The sequence below is a fragment of the Hemicordylus capensis genome, chromosome 1 (assembly GCF_027244095.1).
Source record: "Hemicordylus capensis ecotype Gifberg chromosome 1, rHemCap1.1.pri, whole genome shotgun sequence".
Lineage (NCBI taxonomy): Eukaryota > Metazoa > Chordata > Lepidosauria > Squamata > Cordylidae > Hemicordylus > Hemicordylus capensis.
In genome coordinates this window covers 166,487,950-166,505,968 of record NC_069657.1, presented here as the reverse complement: position 1 = coordinate 166,505,968, position 18,019 = coordinate 166,487,950, and the positions used below count along the sequence as shown (strand labels likewise).

Here is an 18,019-nt window from a genome sequence, read left to right as displayed (position 1 = left end):
AGAATGGACTTCTTGTAAATGTAATGCCATCTGTGTCATTGTTTTAATATTTTGTGCAGAACTAATAGTTCTGTTGGCAAGTAAGTGCCATACTCTTTTCACTGCTTTCTTTTTTTATCAGTTAAGAGAGATGCACAAAAGCAAAGATTACCATCTTAGTTCTACAATGGTGAATCAAATGCCTTGGACGGAACATGAGCTTTGAATAGAATACATAAGAAAAATCTTCCAGGAAAATCTATCATGATGCTGAGCTTAAGCATACATTAGAATGATGTATAAAGACCACCTCCTCCACAGGTTTATGTAAGCCTAGATGGGCTTAATGGCCTATGCAAATTAATTAATGTGAAAGCATTCTTGTTATCGCCAATTTACCCAAATAGTAAGCTCTGTCCTTCCAAATTCATGTCTATGCTTTTGTATTTGTTTTAGCATATTTTAAATGAAATATTATTACATATTTTAATGTTCATCCTCTCTAATAAAACGCTTGGTGTCCGTCCGTGGATGGACACCAAGCGTGCGTTCGTGCCTGGCCTGTTCTGGGCATGCCCAGAACAGGGCAAGGGAGGCACGAACGGCAGGACCCGGCGGCCATGTTGGGGCCAGGAGAAGGAGAAGTGGCCGCCGCCTACGCCAGGAGGAGAGTGCAGGAGAGGCGGCGACGCAGCCGTGGCCACGGCCAGAGGTGGCGGTGGCCGCGACGGGGCAACTGGCGGCGGGAGTGCGGGTGAGGCGGCGGCAGGGCCAGAAGCGGCCGCCGCAAATAAAGGAGAGAGGCGCCGGGGGAAGAGGCGGCGGGGAAGCTGGCCGAGGTGGCGGTGGAGCCGCCGCCGAGGCCTGGCGCCGCCAGTAAAGCCGGGCGGGGGGGGAACCTTGGGGCCCGATCCCACCATTCCCGTCCCCCCACCAATTACTAAGGGCCAAATTGGCCCTGAAAAATGCCGCCGCCGAACCGCCCTCCCAGCTGCCCGATCCCACCATTTGTACAGGAAAGAGGAGCTCGCTAGCAGAGCTCCTCTTTCTGCAAAGGCTCTTCTCAAACTGGCGCTTTGAGCAGAAAGGGCGTCCTTTCCGCTCAAAGCGCCAGTTTGAGAAGAGCCTTTGCAGAAAGAGGAGCTCTGCTGGCGAGCTCCTCTTTCCTGTACAAATGGTGGGATCGGGCAGCTGGGAGGGCAGTTCGGCGGCGGGGCCGAAAGCATTACTAGCGCCCGTTTTTCAACGGGCTAAAATTCACTTGTATAAAATAATACAATTACTCAGACTTGTTCAAAGCAATTTTTGGAAGGTGACATATTGAGGTTGTATGGGTTTCTGTGAGCAAATAAGTGCTCCTTTGAAAGCTGACTTCACCTTAAAGGAGAAAAAAATTGAGTTGGGTGGGAAATGCTTTTAGATGGTAGTCACTGCAATTCACTGAAGCTGTAATACACTCTTTTTCCAGGATAGTAAGCCAAGTCCAATACTATAGCTAGTGACTGAAATTAAAACAAAGCACACATGCTTTGAGGGACTGCAGGGACACACTGGGAGTCCTCACGCATTTGCCCTGATCTTCTGTGCGTGTAGTATGTCAGAACACTGAGCTACGCAAGATCAGAAACATGTTGCTGAGCATCAGCAACGTGTTTCTGATTTTACAGAGTGCTTCAAGAGCACAGAGAGTGGCCCAAACTCTAAGGGGTCTGGCACAGCAGCCCATGCACGGGTGACTGGGAGAGTTGTAGGAGGACTGTAGTTCCTCAAAGTGTACAAGCTTCATTAGTCAGGATGTTAACCAGTGTATGAGTATGTCTGTCAGCCATATTAATATTAACCACACAGTACATTGCAATTTGCCAGCTGAACATATGCATTTCTTTCTGTTTTGCTAAGCCAGACTTCTATGTTTAGACATAGTGAATGATTATAAATATAAATCAATTAAATATATTAATATTAATATGACATTAATAATCCATATAATCAATATTAATATTAACAATATTATTAATATTGAATGAAATATAAATATAAATTAATTAAACTGAGGGCAACCTTCCCTCAATTTAATTCTGAAATGTATCAGCAATTACAGGCAGTTAAAAGTATTAAAAAGCCCCCAAACAACAACAGCAACAACCACCAAACCCATCATTCTAAACTCATTCATGGTTGCACTGTATCGTATTAACTTCAGTGTTCATCTATTTTTTCCTTATAAAGTTCTAGACACTAATTACAGTTGATACAAAACTAGGCAAATGCTAACAGGAAACTTTAAAAGCTCCTAGAAACTGAGCAAAGCCCAAGATGCTCAGAGCCCAGGAACAAAGGATTTGTGCATTCCCTGAACTTGTTTGACTAAGCACTTGGAAGCCTACCTATAAGGCCACCAGCCAATAGCTTTTACAAAGGCTTTAAAAAGTTATTACCTGATAGCTAATCCCTAACCCTATGTTTTCTTGATCTTTTCAGTTTATAGGGAGGGTTCACATGTTCTGCTGGCATGTAAATAGGAGGGAAATGAAGTTTCCCAAGGAATGTGCACTCCCAGCAGGCATGGCATGTCAACCCACTAAAGTTCAGTTCCTGAGCCCTCAACCCAACTTCCACCTAAATTCTGTAAACCAATATTTGAAGTTGGAAAGAGAATGTTGGACAGTCCCCCCACCACCCCAAGAATAGGCTTTGGCAGGTTTGCTGGACACACCTGCCAGGAGCACCTGCTTCCCCAGTTCCCTCCTACTTTCTTGCCAATAGATCATGTGAACCCATAGTGAAAGAAAAAAGCTTCCCTCACAGAAGTCCCACTTATGTTAAACATCAATTGCAACAGAATATTTATTGTCAAAGACATTTAAGGCCCATTTCACATATTATGGCTATTACATGGAGACTGTGACAAATGTTTATGAGTGTCAGTGGTACAAGGCAGGAGTTATAATGTTTGAAAGCCACACACAACTGGATTACATGGGCATATGGAAGATTTCCATGCTCAAACCTGCTGTTACTAGAAATATGTTTTTCTATGGAATGGAGATTCTCACTATGCTTTGGATGATCAAACATTATAATAATACATAAGTGTGATACCTATGTAAAGAACCAACATGTACAGAAACATTTCCTGTAGCCTCCGGACAGCCTCGATAACATTTGAATTTATCACTGAACATCAAAACATTGCTGTAAAGATGGAAATTCATAGCCACCAATAAGCCAATGACAATATTTGTACTGATTTCTGAGATATTCTCAATAGAACATCAAAGCCCAGGAGTGTGTTTTTATATTCTTCAAAGTACTCTCTACTACTACAGTTACATTCATGTACTAATAGCCCATAACTGGGATAACATTTCTGTCAAGTATATATGAACAATTCTGGGTAAAAACCATTCATGTTCCTTTCCCATGTAACACATTGTCACAGGCTATGACACACTTTAAAAAAAAAAAAAGGTTGACAAAGGAGTCATCGAAATCACACCCACAAATCATAACCATTTGTATGAACAAAAACGCATGCTTAAATTACTGGAGTGAAATTTTCACCTGTTTCTTTTTCTGGAGAGATTTAGATGTGTGTCATTCAACACAACCAACGTGAACGAAGTTTAAATGAGCTCAAGCAGATGGTATTTTTTTATGGAAACACAATATAAAAGGGAAAACAAAATGCAAAAAATTAAACTTCCAATATTACTGAAGCATGTTATTTCTGGCTAGCTGAGATTCAGACTAATGCAGAGCTAGGGCTGCTACCATTGCTCAATATGCTACGTGGGAGAAGAGATTTTTGTCACTTTCCCATTCCTTCTGAAGTCCACTATGCCTCCTGAAAATATTTCCCTGAGGGCTGCACTTACACATTTTACAAATGTAATACTTACACATTTCCCAAATACAATAATAAACAGATAAAATAACAACGTAAATCCAATACAAAATGCTAAAACTGCAATACTGAAACACAATTAGGACAGGAAATCATTTCTGAAAAATAGCAGGTCATAATTATAGATTAACAGGTTGTTGAAACAAGACATTCATTAAAAGTGTCTAAAAATACCAAGAGATGAGATTTGGTGGATTTCCAAATCACAATATCCAAGCTGTGTTTTCACTCACAGGGAGGATATGGGGATCCTATCTGCACCTTTCATGTTCATGGGTGAAGAAATAGCTTGAAGGTGATTTTGAGCTGGAAAATGATCTGATGGGGAAGGATTCATCAGCCTGTCTCATTATACTAAGGCTCCCAGAATCCCCAAGCTGAATATTTTAAATCTATCTTTTTTTTTAAAAAAAGGGAAAGAATCAGGGAACAATGCCTAATATGTGGTCTAAAAGACTAGTTGTGATCCAATAAGTATCTGTCTCAAAGCCATTAAGTTAAAAAAAAAGAAAAGAAAAATCTGGTTGATGTCTATTACAGCATTAGGAGGGCACAGCAAGAGCTCTGCCATCACAGTGAAAGCTTGTCCAGCAGCAAAGTACACATGGGGAGGAGATTTTTTTTTTTTTGCTGCTGCGGCTGCTGCTCTCCCCTCCCTCCAAAAGTGCTCTTTGCTTCCATAAATATGTCCCTGAAAGCTGCAGAGACTTATTCTTGGAAGCCAAAAAACACTTATGGAGGGAGGGGAGAGCCACAAAAAAAAATCACTCCCCTTTTCTCTGACACACACATACACACACATTGCTGCTTGCCTTTAGCTAAACTAAGATCAGCCCTTAGGGTGCAGCTCCTGCTGTGTGCTTTTAATGCTGTGTTAGATTTCAACCTCTGCATTTATTTAAGAACACTGTGAGTCTCTTTGCACAGCCAGTGAGAAGGGCTCCAGAGTGGGCTACAGGGAAGATGTGTTAAACCTAACTTCCCTGTAGATGATTGTATTGGTGTTGCTGGGTGCATTCCCTGGGTGCCCAGACAATTACCCACACACCCAGGAAGCAGGGGGCGGGATGTGTCATTCCAGCCCCTGGAAATACCATGATGCACTGCACAACTGTGCAGTGCATGATGAGTTTTCCATTGTACCGTGGTTAGGAGTGTGATTTTCAGTTATCCCCTCTTCCACCTGCAACCTTCGGCAGTTTCCCAAGACTATGAAGCTCTTCCCACAATCAGGTTTTGTGAGGACAAAGCCTAAGGTGCTTACCTCCCTGAAGATGATCGACACCTTCTCCCTGGGCAGGCAGATTGACCACCCAGATGAGCGGTGGCTTCACTCTGGTGCTCCTGCACCCGGCTACAGCTCACCCGGGCACAGAGAAGCACTGCCACATGCTCCCCCCGCCCGGAGCCTCAGTAATGCACTGCACAAGTGCACAGTGCATTTCTGGGATCCCCCTCCCTGAGTGTGTCCATCGTGGCTGAAAGCAGTCACAGCAGACACATGACCGCAAAGCCCAGTTTTGGGGTGCACTCATGACCCAAAATTTGGATAAGTGGTGGGCTCCTTAAGAGGGCTCCTGGAGGCTCACACACATGGCATAAACTGGGCTGGGTTCCCTTAGCCTGGTTTCTGCTGCATGTGTGACTAGCTTCTATGTCTCTGAGGACTGGGAGATGGAAAACCCTACTGTGTCACCACAATGTTAGTCTTGATGTTGACCAGTGAGGCCTGACAGGTACAGAATGGAACTATTACTTTTTGTTATCTGGGCACTATGACTCTCTAATACAATCCAAGATTCCATCTGTTCATGTTAGATTTGTGGCCCACCAGGACATCTACATTTTAAACTTATATCTGTTGAACTTCACCTTGACCTAGCACTTGAACCTGTCAAAATCGTTTGAATTTTGATTCTGTCTTAGAAAGCAGGAACTATTCTCTCCTCCCCTCTCCTCCCCTCCATCTTTGTATCATCTGTATCAGCTGTCATAAGCATTCCCTCTACTCCTTAGTCCAAGTCATTTATAAAAATGCTGAACAGCACAGGGGCCAGAGGGGAGCCCTTTGGTACTACATTTGATATTTCCCTCCAAAATGATGTGGAACCATTAATGAACACTTGAGGAGGTGCTTCACACAAAAAGTGTGAAGCACCGAGAGGAACTTTGCAGGGAGAGTGGGTTTGACACATACTCCCTGCCAATAATCACTCACCTGTCGCCAGGCAGATGGATTGCCTGCTCAAACAAGCAGCAGCTTGTCTCTGCCACTCCCATGCCAGCCATGGCTCACCTGGCAGCTCTGGGGGGTGGTGTAAGGAAGCACTGCCACCAAGCTCCTCACCCCCTGGAGCCCCAATAATGCACTGCACGAGTGCACACACCTGAGAGCCTCCCCCCAAGTGTGTCTGCTGTGGCTGCAAGCAGCTGTGGCAGACACATGATAAGTTAATCTCGTGTTTGGGCACGCTTGCACCCAAATCTTGGGTTAAGCGGTGGGCTACCTAAGAGGGCTCATCACCGTGCCACCAGGAGCCACACAGCTCCCAATAGTTCACACGCATAGCAGAAACAGGCTGTGTTCTCTTAGCCCAGTTTCTGCTGTGTGTGTGAGTGGACTCATTGTGTATGGTTGCTTTACCAGCTGGGAAACCAGCTGTTTTTATATATACATCAACAGTATCTACTTCAGCATCCTGTGTGTCATTTAGCATATTTCTCAACAAAGTGAGAAAAAGTTATTCTCATCAAGTGTAAGAGTTAATTGATTGAAAATGATATATGAATTTTTAAAATTCTGTAAATTAAACTCTATTTATTTTACATATTAAGTAAGAAATGAACCAAACTTGGTTAAGTGCTTAAATGACTTTCCTTTTCAATGAAGTTCTGTTCATCTGGGTTACACTGATTAGATGTAACTCAGGAGATAATCTGACCCCTAATGTTCCTTTCTACTACCACTATCACTAGCACCACTACCACCACCACCACCACAAATATTTGTATACTGCTCTTCAACAAAAGTTCTCAAAGTGGTTTACATAGAAAAGTAAATAATACATAAGATGGTCCCCTGATAATCTAATAAGAAACATGAACTAGCAACAAACACTGGAGGGATGCTGTGCTGGGATTGCATAGGGAAAGTTGCTCTCCCGCTGCTAAATGTAAGAGAATCATCACTTTTAAAAGTGCCTCTTTGGTCAGACAGCAGGAGTAACCCTGCTCAAAAAGACACTGTTTTTGTTTTTTGTTTTGTTTTATACATGTGTGTATGTGAAAGAAGAAAAAGATGATAAAGACTGATTCCTTTTCATGTTGTGGCATATTGTCTATACCTTTGAATAAAAGTCTTTTGAGAAGTACCTATGAAACGAAGCACACTTTATTCCTATGCCTTCTGCCTTTTAACGTTAACAGTGAACACAGTTTTAGAGGTGCTGACCCTCATTTGTCATACTGTCACCAAGCTGCCATTTCTTTATGAGCTCACCTATGAGCCTGAGCTGTGCAAAATAAATGGGCCACAGGTATAAAGGCAGAGCATCTATTTTTTAAAAAAATCCTACATTTGCTAGCTTAGGGGGGGAAATCACTGTTGATTTTATGAAAATTGACTTTTTAAATCAGATCAAAAATATAATCTAGTCCGGCATTCTTTTACCAGCAGTGGCCAATAAAACAGCTCTTGTGTCTGAGGCAGGAAATGAAAACAAAAATTTGAAAAACCACAAAACATCCTTGTAGTATGTCCACAGCATCCAGTAATCAGACTCTCTGTAACTGCATTTGATATTCTGTCTTCATTTTAGTACTAATAGCCATTCATTGACTTACATTTTATGTAATAGTCTAATATTCTTTAAACCTTTCTAAGTAAATGGCTGTAACCAGATCTCATGATTATGAATTCTATAAGTTATAATTATGCATCCAAGGCTCCCTTCTTTCAATGGAAGGCATTTCTTCTGAAGCGAGGAGTCCTTCTTCAAGAAGGACCAGAATCTGCTGATTAATTCTGTGTGGACTGTATGCTCTCTATTGCATTGCAATTTAGTTGTGTTTTTAGATCAATAGAATGTCCATGTTTTTTCTGTTTTGGCCTAAAATACGCTGTGAGAAGATGGCAACACAGTAGCAGTGCCTGTGAAAGAGCAAGAGATTGCTGCTGCACCGCTACTTGTTGCAAATGAGTGACAACAAAGGGGAAAGCAGACTCATTCCTATTGACGAACATATCGCATGTTGGCAGCAGAGACAGGAGAAGGCTGGGTTGTTCAGTGCCAGTGATATCAGTGCCCAGTTTTCTTCCTGTCTCCCCAAATAATCTAAATAATAACATGTAAAATTTGCCTATGGTTTTTCTGCTAATCATTTCTTGAAAAATCCATCATTTTGTCAAGTGGTCATCAAATGCTTCATTATCCTGTCTAGGAAGTGTTCCTTATCAAACAACATGTAATTCATTGGATTGGCACTTTAATGGAAATTAACAGTGATTACTCATGACTCCTGTCTTGCAACACTTACATAGTATTTAAGTAAAGTAACTTAGTTGTTAAGTAAGCAAATAAAATATGTGTTATTTTAGGATCTCAAAGTATTCCATGGGCATTCATCTACAGTGTTAATTTCTAGTACAAAATACTGTGGCTTGTACCAAGATGGATATATGAAAGCAGGGTCAATAAAATAAATTTTCTAAAGGTACCTTCTCTGGAAACATGCCTTTCAATTTAAGGATAATCTTTTTATGGTATCCCATTTCCCCATTTAAAATCTACTAGCCAATTAAGGGGGAAACTACTGACTATCCTATATTTCCTTATGATAAGGAATAGATTGTTGTGCACTACTTACCTTTCTCTACACATTAGGTTCTAATATGCAAAAATAAATTCGCATATGAGAGATACATTGCCTGAAAGTGCGACAGAATTAATACACATTCATAAAACTTCTTTATACTATATGTGTCTGCTCAATAAATTTTGTATTTTAGTATTTCTCTGTAGTCTTCTTTCTGCACAGTTGTATTTTACTTGAAAAGTTGGGACAAACTATTTCCATGAATTCCATGAATAGTTGGGGGTAAACTACTTCCATGAATTGACAAGTGTTACTGAAGAAATGTGGAATCATTATTTTTGAAATATGCTGAGGTGCCTTGGTAAAGGCTAAAGGAACAACCGATAAGGATAACATCGCTTCTTGGCCTTTTGGCTAAGATCAAGTGTAGTGTAATAGAGATAACTTCAAAAGTATCGAATCTTTACAGATATAGGGTAATGATTTAATGAAAAGTTATAGATAAAAGTTCTTGCATACATTTGCTTATGTAACTACTGCTGCATTTCTAGTGCTCTGTGAAACCATTTTTAACAACCATTTAACCAAATAAACGATTCAGAGTTAAGACCACACGATGAGTGTCCTACTGTTACATAGGACAATTGCTCTCGTCTTACACAATGGAGTAGGATGTACCTACGCTGATGTGGTGGAACTGAAACCACCTCCATTAGTGAGGTCAGCAAGTATGGAAGTACTGAGACTTTCCAATTATCTTTGGACAAATCAATAAAATTAGATGCTGCTAATGAAGTTGTTACTTCAACCTAAGCACATTTTAAAGTTTTGGCTGGTCAGTTGTGTCTTTTATCTGTTGAATAGGTCCATTAACTAAGAAGCTATTGCATAAAGTGTTTTGCCTTCACTAATTCTTAATGCATTTTTCTATTAACAGACACAGAAGTGGTCTATAAAAACAGGCATGGACATGTTGTTAAACTGAATGTAGAAACAAATACAACCACATTATTGCTGGAAAATGCAACTTTTGTAAGTATTAATTATTTGTGATTAATATGGATGGGCATATATACTTGTTGGATTTTCCCTGAATCTTCATTAAAAATGTAAAAATCTGCACATAGGAGGGCATTTGATGTTTTGACAGCAACTTCGTACCTCATGAAATTCCTAAAGCACAATTTCAAAACCAGTTTGCAATATAACATGGGTGATGAATCCCCATTGCTTGTGGAATATCTTTATCTTTTTTTTGCTGACCATTCTAGATAATTAATGGGATCACAAAATTAAGAGATGACATGACTGGTTAAAACAAACTCAGAGTTCAGCAATTAAAAAATGACTTTCATGGTCTGTGCAGTGGCAGTTACGACGAGTGAATAAGAGAGAAAATGACTAGAAGTTCTTCAAAATGTAAGATGAAGGTCAGCAGGTGTGCTAGTTGAGCTTTTTGGCCAAGACTTAGACAAAAATCTCAACTCACTAAATAATCTTCCTGAAGGAATAATTTAATGCTAATGGGGCAATAGACACAGTCAAGGATTCTCCTGAGTCATGGGGGAGAGTAGCTGTATAGTCCATCTTATCTTGTCTTTTATGTTTCCCACTGAAATTGTGTGTCTGTGTCTGTGTATTCATAGGCATACATGCACGCACTGTATGTACTATACTGTATGTATATGTATGTATATTTTACTTACTTCCCCCTAGACTGTATTTTATTGATTTCTTTAGCTAATGGTAGACTTTACTCCAATAAGCCTCAAAAGTCATTCACACAACCACTGTGTGTTGGGATGCAGAGGTACCTTCCCCCCAGACTATCCATGCTGTTTCTTCAGTCATGCTGCTTGTGTGACCACATGAGTGTTATTGAGATCTGGAGGTCAGGGAAACAAAGCCTGGCCTCCAGAAGTTCCATAATAATCCCATCAAATTTTTAATAATTTTAAAAACTTGTTTTCATAATTATTTCATGCTATTGTTTTTATTGTCATGTATTTTAACTTGTAGCATGTATTTTAATTTGTGTCTTCTAAATATTTTAAATTTTGTACACTGCCTAGAGTTGAGATGTTGGTGACTGACCAAGCTCGTTGGAAGTGTTGTCTCAGTGTGTGGCAGCTGGGAAAAAAGCTAGTTTCATGCTAGGAGTCATTAGGAGGGGGGTTGAAAATAAAAATGCTAATATTATAATGCCCTTATAGAAAACTATGGTGCAGCCACATCTGGAGTACTGTGTAAAGCTCTGGTCACTGTATCTTAAGAAGGATATTGTAGAACAGGGAAAGGTGCTGAAGAGGGCAACCAAAATGATCAGGGTCCTGGAGCACCTTCCTTATGAGGCTAGGCTACAGCAACTGGAGTTCTTTACCTTGGAAAAGATATGATCGAAGTGTATAAACTTATGCATGGAGTAGAGAGGGTAGACAGAGAAATTTTTCTCCCTCTCTCACAACACTAGAACCAGGGGTCACCCCATGAAACTGAAGGTTGGGAAATTTAGGACCGACAAGAGGAAGTACTTTTTCACACAGCGCATAATTAATCTATAAAATTCCTTGCCATGGGATGTGGTGATGGCCACCAGCTTGGATGACTTTAAAAGGGGTTTAGACAGATTTATGGAGGACAGGTCTATCAGTGGCTACTGGTCTGGTGGCTGTGGGCCATCTCCAGCCTCAAAGGCATAATGCCTCTCAATACCAGTTGCAGAGGAGTAACAACTGGAGAGAGGGCATGCACATACCTCTTGCCTGTGGGCTCCCCAGAGGCATCTGCTGGGCCACTGTATGAAACAGGATGCTCGACTAGATGAGCCTCGTGCCTGATCCAGCACACATGCAAGGAGGTCACATATCTTAGCAGATGCTCTCTTGAGGACTTGGTCCGGTTGTGCACCTTGTTGCAATAGTAGCAGATAGCTTTGCATAATTCTCTGCAACATATATGGCCTGAGAAAGAGACTGCAACATACAGGTGCAACAGGTACACCCTGTTGTACTAGCACAATGATAGTCTAGAACAGAAGCTCCTAACTTAGCAGAGCTAGCTAGTGCAACATTCTTGCAATTGTGAAACATGTTTGTATTAATGGAGTCTTAGTCTAGATGTCAGCCAGTGCCTTTACTTCTCAATTAAGGAAAAAAATTGTTCACCAATTTAAATTGAAGTGTCTTTGTATCTAATGAAATATAGAGATTATTCACATGAACAGCTTTGTGGGGGGGTAGGAGAGGGTTAACAGAGGCTCATCTGGAGCCTTGGAACCCTCTCCTCCTCAGCACCAGACAGAACGAACACTGTCTTCCCTTTGTTTTGGATAGTGTTGCTGCTTGCAGTGGCTCTTGCGGCTCCTAGGGCTGGCAACCAGAGAGTAATGTGACTTGCAAGCCCAGGGGAAGGAGTCCTCATGCATTGTCATGGGCTGCCTCTCTGCTTCCTGTGCAATGCATTCTGGGATAATGGAGGACTTCCATCTCCTGATCCCAGCTCTGCCAATCACTGCCATGCCAGTCATCCAGGTGCATGATCAACAGAGGCAAACAGAGTCTCAAATATTGGCTGTATTGTTGTAACTTTAAGCATAATAAGGTATTATGGAATTCTTTGTGACTTGCATATATTTAGAGTTCAGCAGAGTTCATCTGTATCCCATTCCCACATGAAATCACTGCCTATTATGACCCATTCAAGTTCAATTGGTCAGGATAATGCCCTTAGTCATTATTCCTTAATTTATAAAGACATTTTCTATCAGACCATAAGAATGTGAGAATTGCCACTGCAGTAGTTCACAGTACTGTTAACATGTCTCAGTTCACATGTTTTCTTTGCCATGAAGTCTGCTTTTATGACCATCTGGGAATGTGGCAGGCTTGCTCACATAAATGTGAATCAGTGTAACGTGACCTTCAATTCTGGATCCTATACAGTCAATAGATTTTAGTTTTGAGCTTATTCTTCCACCAGATATACTTCACATTTGTCTTTATTAGTTGATCCTATTTTTGCATGTGTGCTAGTAGAGAAGAATTAAGGGATGGTGTCAGATGGGTAAGTTAAGCTAGAAATGTTTTGGCTCATTCATCATGATTAGGCTGTGTAAAAGTTGAAGAGTACTCAGTCAAAACCACAGACTTAGACTTGTAATCTGTACAGAGCTTTTGTCGTGGATATTTTACAGTCTCTCTTGCCACTGTAAAACCAGACTCCCTATATTCTCTTTCTGCAGCCCTTTCCCTTTTCTTCCTTGGCTAGAAACTCAATATAACACCTTAATGCAATTATATTTCTCGAGGTGATTAATGCCTGTATAATTGCAAGACTTGTTTACATTGTTATATTTCATTTGCTATATTTTCCTGCAGGAAATCAATGAAAAGCTTTATAATAATAAATGCATTAAGCAACATTTTATAAATCTTTAATAGTAATATCTGTAAAATTATTCAGAAAATTTATAATCAGTTTTTCAGTACTACACATTTTCAGAACAGTGAAAAATAATATAAAATGAAACAAAATTTCAGTTAGCATTTTTTAAAGCAAATGAAAAAAAATCTTCACCAACATATGTAAATGACATATGAACTCAGGACCCAGAACACTTGCTGTTCAAAGTCACCCTAAAACATCTTGATCACCTTTCTAAATAGGTGGAGTATTTGGTATTTGAAGCATGTACTATTTGATTCAGTATTCACATTGCCCTCCTGCTCTTTTTATTCCAATTTTTGGATTCCAATGTCCAGTTTTTGGAATATTCACCCATAGAATAAAATGGGGATAATAATATGATCCCATTATTTACAGGATGGGATGAAAACAACAGGTGTGATAGCCCATTAAGTGGGCATAAAGCCTGAGAAGTGTCATTTAAATAAGTGGAGAAGTTTTCTATAAAATAAAACTTTTTAAACAAAACAATCTTATTCATTTTGGTTATTCACTGGGGTAGGGGTTGATAATAGCAAGGAATGGTAGTCCCTTCTGAGGCCAGTATACCTGCAGTATTTCAAGAAAATAGGTGCAGAGGATTCTGTGCAGGAAACCTTTTTAGAAGTATTCTTTAAAAGTCTTTCAGGTAGAATGGGATAAAAATAGCAGGGATGGCAGGTCCTGCTAAGGGCATTGTGCCTACAATAGCTCTGCAACACAGAGAAGGCAGGAAAACAGAGGTAACACAGCTTGATATACTCTTTCTGTGTCCTTCCTCCAAAGCACTGTGATTGGAAAGGAACAGAGGCAGAACAAAGTCACCAGACAACCTTTCTATGTCACTTCCAAAGGAGTCTTTCAGTCCCTGAAGTTCTCTATGGAGTAACTGTGCATTCTACTGGGAGTAGTATATAAAGGGTTATGAGAGAACTCATAAAAGGACATTGGGTGGTAGTCAATTTGACTTTTGGTTGCATTCACACCGAATGTGATACCAGAGGTTGATGAGCTCGCAGTTTCAGTTTGAAACAGTTAATCTCATTGCAGACATTTGTCCAACCATGGTCAAGCAACCTCTGGTTTCAGGAGAGGGGAGCCTCTCCCTTCTCCTGGACCACCGAAGTTGCATCCCAGCAAGCTCCATGCCCAGACTGTGGGCAAAGGAGTGGCCACAATTGGCCACGATCTTGAAGGGTGTGTGCCAAGTGTGATCATGCATTTTTGAAAGGTCCGCCTGTCCTCGGCATGGAAAGGGCACTTGAATCCTTTTAAATGTCATGGCATGCTATGCCAGTGCTTCTTCTGACAGTGATGTCATGGCAGCCCACCAAAGAGCCCTACACAAAATAGTCCTGCACAAGCACAATTTCGGGGGGTGGGGTGGTCTTTGAGGAGCACTGTTTCCCTGCTACTTGGGAAGGGGAAGGGAACGTGATGACTTCCTATGAGGGGATATGTATATGAGGGAGGGCAGAGGATTCTGGGGGAATCTGTGACCTAGGATGCTACATGGACCAGCAAAGCAGTCCATGCAGACCAAACCACACTTCTGCTTCACTGTTTGCTTGCTGCCAATGGGCTTGCACTCTCATGAAAGGTCCAGTCTACTGGGGAGAACCATTGCGGTACACACCTTCAGTCTTCCATCAAACTTTGTGACCATGAATTGAGCTAACTTTACAAAAGGGAACCTGCTTGTGTGGTGCCCCAACTCTCCATTGCAAAAGAGAAGTGTTGCAATGCAACCCCTTCCTCCCCTGGGAAGCCTTGCACGCACCTAAAAGAGATTTTGATGCTCTGTGAGTTGAAGCCTGGCCACAAGCATAGATGGGGGAGCACCAGGTGTGTGGACTGCCCCTACCCATGCTGGCTTCTGCTCCCAGTGATTGTGAGCTATAGCCATTAAGTGCCAGGTCTGTGGATATCCAGAGTTCCTGCACCATTATGGTGTCATGCGTGGAGATGTAGTTTATGAAGGCAACATCCTTATGGCTGGTGTTCCAGCTGGCCACATTCAAGGTCAGGAGGGAGACCTAATGTTGATCTTTAAGATGTCAGTCTGTATTGGTATTGACAGAAGCCAGTGTAGGTATTCCCAGTGGGGTAACGATGTGTTGGGTGCAGGGAGCCACACAGTCGAGAGAAGTAGTATCTCGGGTGGGTTGTGCTGCAGCTAGTTCCAGCTGTAATTTTGGTGATGCAACAGGCAGAGACTGGAGATTGTTAAATTCATGATTCTGGCAAGAAGATCATGGAAGCATGGGATCTTGAGCTCTCAGCTCAGGGGCCACCAAACCCTCTCTCTGAGCATATAGACTCCACAGAGGAAGCAGGCAACTCCTGGAAAACAAACTGTGGAGATTAGAGCAGTGAATGTCATCAAAATGAGGATCACTGGCAAACAACATTTTAGGGCCCATAGCAGACAAGATGGTGTCCCTGGGGGATAGCATGTGGTGACTGATGCTTTGGGGGCAATGTGTACAATGTAGAGGCCCTTTCTGCTGGGGTAGCAATGTCTGTTTGTAGGGTCTGGAGCTCTTCAGCACTAATAGGAGGTTTGTATAGCAATGTTACGCGCTTGAGTTGAGTAAGCTCAAGGGTCCCTTCCTTGAGGGTTTCTGTGTCAATGATGAGTTTTTGAGGTTCTTTGGCACCAGGAGGGAGCATAGATAGGCATACATCTCATCCCTCAGATCCTCAGCGCTCACATGTGACAACTATGGTTCCTGGGGTGCTGCAAGTGGTTTGGGCACCACTTCCTGGGTTAGTGCTATCTCTGTATATTTTGTCTGGGCTCTATGGCATCAGAGTGGAGCCCGCATGAGAGTGTTACCTGCTGGGGCTGGAAAAGGTTAGATGTAACCCCACTCCTCATGGTGGCTGGCATTGAGGAAGGGGGCTCACTGATGTCCCTTTTCACTGTTGTCAACCTCCAAATCAAGGTTAGAGTCAGTGTCAGAGAAAAAGTCAGAATAGTGGACTGACAGTTCCCTCTTTGTCTTAGGAGTCTTTGTGCATTGATTGGTTAGGGCAGTTGTGCTATTGGGTCCTTTTGGTGTGTCCTGAAGAGGGGATGAGTATCCATCTCATTTTCACTGTCTCCGAGATCAGAGTATAAGTGGGTGAAGACTGTTGTCAGTGACTGTGCTTAAGCTTGAACAGCCCTGAGTTGTTATTTTTTAAGTTCTGTGAGACATGAGTATATGGATTTATGGCTTTCATTCTCTTCAGGCCATAAAGGCTTAGTCTGCTGCATCTGGTTGAGTTCAGCAGAATCAGTTGCAAGCTGTCTACTCATTCCCCTGGAGATGTTATCATAAAGGTCTTGCAGAAAAGGTTTTGGCTTCTTTTCTTGCAAAAAGAGTTTTTATCATGGAATCCTTGAAGACTCTGATTGTTCTTATGTTGTAATTGTTTGAGAGATGCCCCCCATCTGGATGAGTTTGAGAGGGAAAGAGGAGTTAGAGAAGGTAAGAAGGATTCTCTAGGCCTCTGGGTAGCTGGGTAAGAATTGGATCGAGTCCAAGTCTGTAGATCTTGGAAAGCAGTTTAATAGCAGATGCAGGCAGTTTATTATCACTTTGCAAGATGACCATCTCCCTACATTCCAGTAAATTATTGTTATCTGAAGCAGCACCTGGGAGGCTTGGAGTACATGCATTGATTTTGATGAATGGGATGTTTTGGGCAGTTCAGTGTGTGTCCTGTGTGTGGTTTTGTTGGAGGTCCCAACTGGGGCTGAAGAGGGAATTGCCTTGACAGTGTCAGGGCATGTGTTTGGAGGTTCAGTTGTATGTTTTTGTAACACAAATGCATCAAAGGCATACCTGAGCTTATCTACTTTCATCAAAATTGTGTTTAAAAGTCCTAGGATTTGTATGATCATTTTTGCTGTTAATAAACATGCATCTCCTAAATATCTTGGGAGGGGTCCACATGAGTGGCTGCAGGGGTGTCTAGCTCTCTTAGGTCCCCTGTCTCTCTGCTCCAGGGGATTTTGCAGGCCAACGATGTTAGATAGTGAAGAAGATGCCTGATGCAATGCATTCTCCATGTAACAGACTCCTTGGGGATGAGGGACGGTTCTCTGTGCCCAGGATTGCAAATCTTTTCTTGGCAGGGAGTGTAAAGGTTATACTCATGGCTCCGTTGGTGGGGAGGTAGGAGTCAATCCTCACCTGCTTCCCTGCCTTGGCTGGGAACATCAGGGCTGTTCCTCCCACCACCTCTTCCTGCTTTTGTTTGTCATGGTCATGTAGTTTTGGTTGAGAGTTTTCAATTCCAGTGAAGAGAAGATCAGTTTTAGGGCAGGAGCTTGTGAATAGTGCTGCTAGCTGGTCGCCATCTTGTCCCCCAACCAAAATGATAATGGTATTTCTTTGAACCCTTAAGAAGTCAATGATTTTTGGTTCAACTGTGCTAAAAGTCTTAATTGCCTACAAAAGGAAAAGGTGGCAGCAAAAAACAGTGGAGGTGGAAGTGCTGTGGCTGACATCAAGACTAGAACTGCATGGGTGCAGCAGTGCTAGGTTCCAGACTATAGCTGCTCTGCCACATAAACGGGGCATGGAGCCATTTTTGTCAGTCTCCCCTTCCCCCACTGTGAGTCATGAGATACATCCCTGAGGATCATGTGACCCACATGCACATATTTTTTGTGATGCACAGTGGAGCTTAGAAAGAAGACAAGCCTGGGAAAAATTGCCTCCTACTTGTGCAACAGTGCAGTGGTAGTTCTGAACTCAGAAGTGCTGCACCCATGCAATTCTCCTCTGGATGTCACCAATAACACTATTTTAAAAATCCTCCAGATGTGAGTAGTGTCGGGGGGAGGATTTTGGAGGTCCAATGGAGAACTGGATCTTGAAG

At 41.9% G+C, this 18,019-nt stretch overlaps 1 protein-coding gene and 1 pseudogene across 3 annotated transcripts in view; both read left to right on the top strand.

Annotated features, from left to right (window-relative positions):
• The window catches only part of DPP10 (dipeptidyl peptidase like 10), a 992,794-nt gene that overhangs the window by 721,202 nt on the left and 253,573 nt on the right, over window positions 1-18,019 (top strand). For all 3 annotated transcript variants that reach the window (XM_053254262.1, XM_053254254.1, XM_053254272.1), the window contains exon 4: window positions 9,639-9,733. In XM_053254262.1, coding sequence (XP_053110237.1) covers window positions 9,639-9,733 — 95 coding nt within the window. The remainder of the gene's footprint in view (window positions 1-9,638; window positions 9,734-18,019) is intronic.
• LOC128341428 (uncharacterized) lies at window positions 9,096-9,271 on the top strand (annotated as a pseudogene).